Here is an 11,195-nt window from a genome sequence, read left to right on the forward strand (position 1 = left end):
AAAAGCGGAGGGCATACTCCCAGTTTGGGGGGGGGGGGGCTCTGGATTGTTTATTTACATAGTATTCGTTGCATTAATGTATTTTATATATGGAGTTTTGTTTGTTTGTTTGTTTTATTTAATTTTCCCTTGCAATAAGTGTTTTGGTTGTGCAGTCATAATTTAATTGGCTTCTGTCGATGTTAATTATTTGTGTTTGACAATAAAAAAACATGGTGGTTTGTTGAACATGGGAAAATATTTTTGTTTTTGTTTTGTTTTGTTGTTTTTTTAATTTCGCATAACATTTGACGAGTCTTTCTTTTGAACCAACTAATCTATTGCCATAAAAAAATATGAATAATATTACGACTAATCATGTGTTACTATCTATCTAATAAACTAATGCTTACCGCGTTTTGAGTGATAGGTATTCTCATATCATCCCTAGCTTGCTACAATAAAGAGAAGCTTACATTTGTTAAAATGACATTAACAACATATATAATGTATCAATGCATTTCACGTCTCTTTACTTATAAAAGCGAATTGCAATTTTAATTTCATTCAAACATTCGGTCATTGATAGACCTGAGAAGTTCGAACGTCATTTTGTGCACAACAAAAAGTTCCGATTCAAGAAACGCTTTACTAACTAGTAATCAATGCATGTAATTTTAAAAAGATATTTTTGAAATTTCTCTCTTTTATTACAACCCAAAAAAGTGTTTCTGTCTTTATTAATTATTTAAAATATATCTTATTTAAAATATCGTGACTAAAACATTATAAGGCCAACAAATGAATTACAAAGTTGTGATATTTATTAAATGAACACTTATGTACAATGTTTAAAGCAAGAAAATGAAGTTCTTTCCAAACCAGTGCAAATATTCATAAGCAAAACATAAAGCAAGTAGACAAATTGGAAACACGCATTGGTGTTAAACTCTGAAATTTGAAGAATAAAATAGAGTATGCACATCTAAAATAAATAATGTGAAATTACAAAACGTGGATAAATGGCTATTTCTGGAATAGTGGGAGTGTTCTAAGGTAACCAGTAGCATATTGAATGAAATATTTCTGTGTTACATTTGTTTATAATTCTTAATAAGATTTTACAATGTAACTAAGATTAAAAAGTGCATAATAGAAAAATAAATACAAAAAATTAAAAATTACGTGATGTGAATTGTTGGCCTAACCAGCTACATGGAGAAAAAAAAAATAAAGTTTAAAAAAAGTAAAAGGTGCTGTTTACATACTGAAGACGCATCGATTAATGCCTAAAGAATGAATGCAAAGTATAATTTGTTGATTTAGACCAGGTCTATATCATTTTTATCATTTGAAACATGCAGTTATAGGACCCAGTTATTTAAAAGGCTAGTTTTTATATAGGTCATAATCACTTCAGCACAAAAGTTTCGTATTGGAAATGCTTAAATGTTGGGATGACCTTGATTTGAATGGCTATTTTATACGAAAAGAGTTCTAAAGTAAAGCCTTCCTGTCTTAATATTATGACGAAATATTATTAAATCATTTTAGCGATGAATTATGTTAAAATAAATGATATTTTCAAAAACACCACAAATAAATGTAAATAAGAATGAACAATATGACACCGGAAGTAAATGGAAAGACCGGATATGATGTCATGATCCACCACGATGGAGATCAAAACAAACATATAATACCCATCTTGGGTTGGGTCGATAATATCTCGTATCGTAGCCTAGGTCGTTATAGGTGTTAGGTAAAGTCCTCCTTAGATTTGCCTGCTGAAACAAAACCCATCTATTTAACTTGAAACAAATTCCTATTTGCCAAATAATGCTTACAGAGTAACACTGGTACAATGTTTCATATACATAAAAAGCCATACAAATTCCTTTTATTACACTAATTCCATCTTTGACCAAAAAATTGCTCTATTTCAAATATGCTTTATTGGTTTTATTGGTATAACTTTAATATGTTTGCTTCTTTATCAGAAATCTGAACGTATTTCAAAACAAAATATTTGGCAATAGTTCTTTTTTTTTCACAAAAAAAAAACAAAACAAAAAAACCATACCTTTGTTGTCCCAAAGTCATGTCTGTATGTCGATTCTTTCATATACTGAAATATAGTTTATAAACATTAATGTTAATCTATGTAAGTAATGATGTAATGTGTTACACCATGTAAAAATTATTTAGGTTTTATGATGTGAACGGTAAGACCCCTGAGAAGAGATCCTATGAGTAAATAACTGGAAATATATAACGCTGCAAATAAAAAGCTGTAATTTCAAACCTACAAAAAATAAAGAATACTATATTTAATACGACAAAATGGTCGATAAAAGCTTACAAGGTAAAAAAAAAGTAAAAAAAAAAAAAAAAAAAAAGAAAAACGATAAATAAGGATGCTCCAAGCAAAGTCTACAATTTGACTGATACAAATGTGTATTAAATAAATAGAAATAAGGCAACTTTTATTCCGAGATTCTTCATTTAATATGTAAATAATGGTGGTATGCAAGGATGTGCTCATTCACTTCCTTTCTTACATACAATTATAAAATACAGATAAGACCATTTTTCCCATCATAAAAATAAGATTAATATTTATTTTGTGTATCGTTGAGTATTATAAAAACAAAGAAATTAAATTTCAACTTGTCTCCTTCAAAATATGGATTGAAATGATTCAATTTTTACAATAACACTATAAATTTGATAGCTATATGCGTAACAATAAAATCTATTATAAACAAACGACCAGTCAAGCAACTAGGATTCATGCAATTCTAATAAATTATACAAATAAAAACTATTCTACCAAAACATGCTAGAAGTTACATTCAGATATGTATATTTTAGCATTTTAGTCAATTAAAGGTATGATAACCGACAACCTTTTAAGCTACAACAAATGAGGTTAACACTGGTTTAGGGTTTTTTATCGATCAGGTTTCCCCAGACTAGTAGTTAGTGATATTTCAAGCAATGTTAAATCCTGGTAAATCCTACAGTTCTGATAAATTATGATTCTCTGATATCCTTATTTCTTTTCCTTTTGATAATTTGGTATCCTCATACATTAATGATTTTACCAGAAATTAATGCATTGTTTTAATTGTGATTTCTATGAAAGTCTTTTGCAAAACATTGTTTTACACAAGGTACATTGAGTCTATTGCCGTATCGGATGAGCAAGAACTTTCACTATAGGTACAAATGTACCTTAAACCCATACGTACCAAAACATCAACTTGAAGAACAATATTACCGATACTCCCTAGAGTTCAAAATGCATTATAGTTGAATAAAATTTCAAAAGATTTTATTTTCTTCAAATTTACTACTTCACCTTTGATTTGAATTGGGAAAATAAAAGGTATATAAAATTATGAAAAATCTAAAATGTTTCCATCCTCCCATGAATGAAAAATGAGGATAATGAATGTTTTAAATAACAAAACACAAAAAGTGTAAATAAATGCTAGCTCTATGACTCAGCACGTGCATGAATGTTTGTAAACAAACATACCCGTGTCCAGGACGGCCTTTCTGGCCACGAGTCCCCTAAAATCTGTAAAAGCAATTCGATATGGTAAAACGTAATGTGTTTCCCCTTCCTTCAATTTTAATGTGTTAATTTTTGCTATAAGAAATACAATGTAGTACTACAGAAACCCAACCAGCCATAAATCTTTCATACAGTTAAGTTCATGTGATGCTAGAGAACCCCTAAGAATATATCTTTACAATATTGAAGAGTTTCGTTTTTTAATATCGACTCACATTTCATGTTGATAAATGATATCACTGAAATTCTGTAAAGCGTCTAATGTGTCAGTGAAAAAATATGACTCGTGTGTCAAGAAGTGATCGAAAGACTAATCATGTACATGTTTAAAATTGAAAAAAAAACAACAATTTATTGAAATAATACTCACATAGGAGGACATCGCGGATTATCTCTCTGTTAACGACGTGGTTGCCTGTAATAAAAAAGAAATGTTCCCTAAAACAAACAGACGAAGTAAAAACTTTTGAAAGATAATAAATAAGGTTTAAAGTTTGTCTTATTTTATTGTAGCATACTTTATTTGTGATTTTAATGTTTAGTTCAGGATGATATATAGATTAGCTCATTTTTATCAGTTTACAGGTTTACAAGTTTATGGCAATATCATGTCATATAGCATAGGCCACCATGAAGGAGTACATAGATAATATGATGCGCATGCAGGAACAAACCATCGTGAAGGGGTACATAGATAATATGACACGCATGCAGGAACAAACCATCGTGAAGGGGTACATAAGCAATATGACGCGCATGCACGAACAAACTATCTTGAAGGGGTACATAGGCAATATGACGCGCATGCACGAACAAACTATCGTGAAGAGTACATAGATAATATGACGCGCATGCACGAACAAACCATCGTGAAGGGGTACATAGGCAATATGACGCGCATGCACGAACGAACTATCTTGAAGGGGTACATAGGCAATATGACGCGCATGCACAAACAAACTATCGTGAAGGGTACATAGATAATATGACGCGCATGCACGAACAAACTATCGTGAAGGGTACATAGATAATGTGACACGCATGCACGAACAAACTATCTTGAAGGGGTACATAGGCAATATGACGCGCATGCACGAACAAACTATCGTGAAGGGTACATAGATAATATGACGCGCATGCAGGAACAAACTACTCGGTTGCTCATGTTTTTTTATGTAACTTTAAAATGATTGAGTGGCAGCTGACGTCAATGAATCTACCTGAATGGGAATATGATACCAGTTACTGGAACTAGTAATAAGGGGATTGTTCAGAAAAAGACATCACGAGAACTCAAGCTGTAACAAAAAGAACATATACCAGGGATAACCAGTCAGTAGAAAAAGAAATGGGGTAGACAATAAAGGAAAGGAAAACTATACCCTAGTAAATTAATCGGTTGTAAGGGTGCAGATGGATAAACATAACGATCCATGTTTTCAATATGACAAACATAAAAAAAGAAAGAAAGGTCGTCTTTTTGAAAAAAGCAAACGTAGAGCTGATAAGTTAGTATTAACCCTATACAATAACTCTACATACGGCGTCTGTGAATCAATTCCTGAAACTATTCCCTTGTACAAGTATCTTTGTTATTTTAACGAAACAAAAGGCAGAAACGAAAACAATTTTTTAGTTGAAGTATTCACTACCCACCACATAATAATCTGTAGATCTTGATTTGTCTTAACAGTAACAAAATAGTTAAAGAGAAATCATCAAGAACCGAATACCTCCTACAGTCTCGAAATTAATCATAGACATCAATAGGTGCCTAACCCTATCAATGTTTGTATCCTTGATGTTAAAACAGCTGATAATTCGAAGGACTCTATAATCGTATTTGTAGATGACATTTCTTGTTAAGGCTTCTAGTTTGAAAAACTGGAGATAGAGAACGGTTTAAACGTGGTCTCTTTAAATCTCCTTTTGGGTAGATTTTACTATTTAAAGATTAATTAAACCCCATGCACTCTTATTATTGACAAAGTAACTTACCTACAAAAGATAATTTAAGGTTCATGGACTTCAATGGGAATTAAATAGAATTTTTTTATGCCTTGTAACTTTCTTAAGTACCTCTTCAACGAAGTGAATTGACTGTTTTTACCCAACGGTGGCATTCAATTATTCATACTACGACATTGTTGATAGTATTTCTTAACTTCTTGACCAAACTATGACTACATTTGATACATTGACAGGAATGTTAATTCTTTAAATGTATACTGACATTACATTAAGAGATTTGGTATGCTTTACGTCAAATATATGAAAATATAGTTTTAATCTTAAAGCGCACCTGTTATTATTTAGAAATTTCTGCAACATTCAATTAACTTACATGTATAACGCCATGACAACAATATACATGTTTTTCTCAATCTTAAGAAACTGAACTTGACCTCAATTCTCTTGAATTCAATTCAAATTTAGTGAAAGATTAAAATGAAAATACGCCTCTTAAGATTTTTATAACTTAATAGAACAAACTGAAACTGTTTCTCACACATAAAATTACAAAGGGATTGAATTTTCCAATTTTGTGGCCAGCAGATCACATTCATTCGCACATATAAACACCATAATTTCGTATAACTGTTTTCTTCTATTTGCACTTCAGATTAGGAAGACAATTTGTAAATATTTGCTCGATTGACTATATTTGAATTTCGGATTTTTAAGCAGTGAGCCCTCAAAAGTTGATAGGTGAAACATAACCCCTGACATTTAGATAGCGATGTGTAAGTAATTGTTTGTTCGGTGTGTTTGAGTCCTGTAACCTTGGCGTGCCACAATGCACCTGGATACAGCAAATACAATTTAGGAGACAAGTAAACTATTTACTGTATACTATAGCTACGCACTGTATAAAAAACTAATCGACTACTCAAATATTCAACATTAATTTCATCCATGTCATTTTGTTATATGCCTATTCCTACATTTATGTCTATTCCTACATTTAGATAATAATAGTTTTAAAGCATCTGATCATAGAAATGCATTTTTACGGGTGTTGGATCGAAGAAGGTAGACGTAATTTGAGAAGTAAAACGTACCCATAATCACATTGTTTTCCTTAATATTTTTTTTCGCATATTTCAATATGATTGTTCCAATGCATATGTGTACCTTCACACTTCTTGTAGTAACATGTACACACATAAATCGTTAGTAACAGTTATAATGTATTTTGATTTGCATATGACTCATAACCCGCACCGTCGACAATTTACTGCTAATCATTGTGCAAAGAGTAAAGGACAACAGTTTTCTTTCAAATAAAAGTGCGGTACTTGATTTGGTTAACAATTCATATGCATTATTGGGGATTCGTTTTCTCTCTTATTAACCGCAGCAACTCAACTTTGACAATCAGATAACATCACGTAATTATTTTGTATGAATTTTACAATCTCTGAGAAGGCTGTCCGCAGCGTAGATAGAGCAGGTTATGAACGCCTGAAGTTAAAATAAATAACGTATGAAACCTAATGCTATCGACACCGGAAACTCATGTGCTGCATGTGAGGTTATTTGACGTTTAATGGAAGTGACTGTCTTATCTACCTGTAGTTGGTTATTGTTGAAAGAAACGAACAACATGTTGCAAACTTCTGGAGGGATGTGACCTACGACCAACTGCTTCAAAACATGTATAATTGAGCAAACAAAGAAAAAGATGACGTACGAATTCTGATAGATGTGTTGTTATTTTGATAAAAGGACCGAATACTCAAACTCCACTCCGCAGGGACTCAGTCATTTATTTTTTTTTATCAATAAACTTGTATGCCGCTATCATTATTGAAACATACATGTCGTGTATGTCATGTGCAAAACGAATATTCGTTTTCATAAACATAATTTGTACAAGATGATTCATTAAAAAAAGTGGTAATATGAATTGGGTAAAACTTTAATAAATAGAAGGTCTCAATTATTAATTATACATCGCATTATAAAACATGAATAATTTCTATTGAATGCAACACACTTATTACGCTGATATTAGTGTTTATTTAAACAGTTGACGCAAGTTGAGTTAGAAATAATGGCTTTATCATAGTGAAATATCGATCAAATATTATCAAAAGTTATAATTCATTTCTACTATTCGAAGGACGCGATGTACAATTTTGATAAAGTTGTATAAAGGTTTTCAAAGTGATACAAAACCCAATTTGACTTCTTAAATACCAAAGGTTGGTGATAGATCAATTGAAGTTTGATTGAAAGTTTGTACCCAAAGGAACTTCATTATTTTATTTTATGTTTTTATATTTAATAAAGTGGAAGAAATTCTTTCTACTTGACAACGGAACATGCGCAATATGAGACCACTTTTACTTGAATCAATGAGGAATTTTAAATGGCGTAACTTTGGATTGAATTCAAGTCGGAAATGTAGTAACAATACGTGAAAGATTAACCAACTTAGACTAAAACTTTAAAGATAGAATTGAAACTTTAAATAATCAAGCCGATAAACCAATCAATTTACCCAATTTTCCTTTTAAATACACAATAATTGCTATGGGATAAAAGTGTTACCTAATTTAAATTCAAAGATTAAAGTTAAGAATATATTTCATCAAAAATGAACAGGGAAAAGGGGGAGGGTATTAACTTGTGTGGTAGTTAACACGGCTACAATGTATTTGTTATGTCTTTGGTCGAACTTCAACTTCTTTATAATTTTTGTAATTGATCAGTAAATGAAGGATAATAACAAAATTACCGAACTATAAGGTAGTACAAATTACCCAACAGTAAACATAGGTTACCATAGGAAAAAAAACACTAACATCATATTTTAATTGTCTCAAGATATTTTGAAAATGAAAGGAATGTAATTGTCACATAATACATAAGAAAAACGACTTGCTTGTTAATTACGTCTTTCATAACTAAAATAATTATTCAAATTCTTTAGCGTAAACTTGTTGAATGTTTATTTATAACACCTTCTTTCGGTCACGTCGTTTGTAAAACTCGCTAACTCTGTAAATATTGATATTAAATACCCTCTTGACAAGTAAATGATATGAAACATTTCAATAAATTTTAATATGTTTTATTGTTTTAAGCCTTGAAGACTTGCCAAGGCTGCAGATGGCACTTTGTCAATATTTATACGTGCATTGTTATGCAGCGGATATTTAAATGAAGACACTTTTTAAATTTAATTCATATTAATAAATAATTCAAACTTATTTCGTTAATATTTCCTTACCTTATAAAATAAAAAGTATTCCTCAATAATTATGATTTAAATGATTATGAGACTCCAATGAATAGCTTTATAACTCTTTAATTCCTTTTACAATTAGAAACGGTGTCGTCGCTCCCACTTTCAGTATTTTCCTTTATGGACTTAGTTTTCGGCTATTAAAGTTCTTAATCCACTGTTTACAATTCTGTCTAAGTTATGTATATTTGTTTATTATCTGGTAAATAGTCAATGGAAAATACAAGTGCCAACCTTCATTGAATAAACTGTATAAAACACGGAACAATTTCGGTAATGAAGTTCATCGATCCGGAACTAATATTTGCTTAAGAAAGGAACGTAGCTATTGAAAGAGGCAAGGGAGATAATTACACCTAAGCGGTTTTTAAATGTTGAAAATCTAACTAAGTATGCGATTTTACGAATTACACTCAATGTTGGCAATATCGACTTTTTGTCAATTTTTATCTGTGCAAATAATAAAATCGTTTTGATTCAATATTGTATGTTTTAGTTGTAAGTTTTAGTTGTATGTAGGGATTTAAATTCTATTAATATCTCCTTTTTCACTCAAAATCTTAAATTTTCTCTTTGTATAAAAAGAAAACCATATCAAATTGAGATTGATCTATGGATTACATAACATTTGAGTTTGTAGTTATCTATTTTATAGGAATATTCAGGAATCAACATACTTATAAAAACTACATTAACCCTTTCAGATTTTACCCATCGTATAGGAAGATTTATCGTTAACTTTCATAAAAATAGACCACATTATTGACTAACATATGACTATTTGTAAGCAGCATTTTAGTATGACTTTTTCATGTTTTCTTTTGTGTGAGTTTTTAAGTACGTTTTGGTTAATTCTCTTTCATAAATTACAAAAAATTTTACTCTGGGCTTAAGCGTAAAACATGATTGATTAGGTGATTATTGGCGTTTAACGCCCAAGCAGCAATATTTCAGCTACATCCGAGCGATGATCATGAAATGGATGATTAAATGAACATGAAATGATAATGAATTGGAAAATAGGATGGGACACAAGGATGATAGGGTCGACAAATTTTGCCACTTGAAATAGGTAGAAGGGGTAGGGTCGGGCAATTTAGCCTCCTAAGGCGGGGTGCAAAGGTTTCTACTCCTATCGAATACAACAGCAAGGTTCTTTAACGTGCGAGGAACGTGGCATCTTTCCAAACAGGTTGCATCACTATGGTTTGCGGTTAGGTTTTCCGTATTATGGCCTAACGACCGCAGCATGTAGCAAGCCTGGGTTACCCCATTCCACCACATGGGGCACACAACCCAGTTGCTCTTTGGGCAGAGTGCCCTAGCCCCCGGCCAGGGTTCTGAATACTATTCACCCGCCTTTTACGGCAAGCTCAGCGCTGCTGTGGTCCTATTCGTTTGACTCCCGAACCCACAGGGGACGCGCCAAACATGAAAAATGTCTTTTTTCTGTAAGGTCTTTATTATTTTATTTTTTCAGACTTGATTTTGTTCGATATAATCGTTTACATACGTGCCAGGGAGCATTTATTGCTTTTTACTTTCTGTCATTTGAACATTACATGATATATTTAAACAATCATTTTGATTATAAAATAAATTTACGAATAACCTGAAAAAAAACCAAACTGTTAGCAATGCTCACAATTTTGATACACTACTCATTCTTTGCAAAAATGTACCTTTTGACCTCCAAATCGTTGTAGATCAAATTCTAAATTCAGAGGTGCCCATGTTTTTGCAGTTTAGGTTAGAGAGTTGGGTGCCTCACGCCATGGAAAGACAAAAACATTGTTTTGCTTATTTAAAACCTATAACTCGATCAGATCAAAATCTTAAATAGGAGGTTCACATATCAAATATTTCATGAAGAATCTGTTAACAATACTGTCCATCCAGTGGCGTAGGAGGAATACTGGGTAAAAGAGCGGTTCCACTCACCTTTATCCTTCTCGTCACATAAAGTCCTGACACATTGTCGCCAATTGTGTCTGACCTTGGCTGTCATTCTGGTTGAATCCCAACTACTCGAAATACGGTGATCTCTTCTGCTCAATTGTCCTCCTCTATGTTGTTTTAAGCTGACCAACTTTCGCATCCCCTCGTTATGCCGCGTCAAAGCTGTTTTACATAACTTGGTGTTTTCCATTATGACTACGTGCCTAATACAACTTCATTTTATGTGTGTTAGTGTATCGCTTATTTTCGATGTTCTTGTTCTCAGATGTAGCTCTTCATTCGATATCTTCTCTTGCCAGCTAGTTCTAACTAATTGTCTTAGACGTCTGTTTTGTAATATGTCAAGGTTCTTCCTGTCACGCTCTATTTTCCATTTTTTGTTTCCTATGTTAGGAATCTCACAATAAAGCCGTTGAATAA

General features: G+C 32.0%; 1 protein-coding gene across 27 annotated transcripts in view; it reads right to left on the minus strand.

Moving 5' to 3' along the window:
* LOC148616569 (uncharacterized) overlaps positions 1-9,144 on the minus strand; it is a 31,384-nt gene extending 22,240 nt beyond the window's left edge. Inside the window, exons 1-6 of one of the 27 annotated variants that reach the window (XM_088583739.1) lie at positions 8,802-9,144; positions 3,933-3,977; positions 3,524-3,565; positions 2,063-2,107; positions 1,683-1,763; positions 393-434 (exon numbers count right to left, since the gene is read on the minus strand). In XM_088583739.1, coding sequence (XP_088439865.1) covers positions 393-434; positions 1,683-1,763; positions 2,063-2,107; positions 3,524-3,565; positions 3,933-3,944 — 222 coding nt within the window. In that variant the 5' untranslated portion in view covers positions 3,945-3,977; positions 8,802-9,144. Of the gene's footprint in view, positions 1-392; positions 435-1,164; positions 1,186-1,247; positions 1,269-1,682; positions 1,767-2,062; positions 2,108-3,523; positions 3,566-3,932; positions 3,978-5,104; positions 5,190-8,801 lie in introns of those variants that run through there. The other 26 variants (XM_088583737.1, XM_088583747.1, XM_088583746.1 and 23 more) reach the window with 26 other exon arrangements.
* Between the last annotated feature and the right edge of the window lie 2,051 nt (positions 9,145-11,195).

The sequence above is a fragment of the Perna viridis genome, chromosome 5 (genome assembly GCF_037379345.1).
Source record: "Perna viridis isolate PV_CMFRI_1.1 ecotype Kerala chromosome 5, ASM3737934v1, whole genome shotgun sequence".
NCBI classification, from domain to species: Eukaryota; Metazoa; Mollusca; class Bivalvia; order Mytilida; family Mytilidae; genus Perna; species Perna viridis.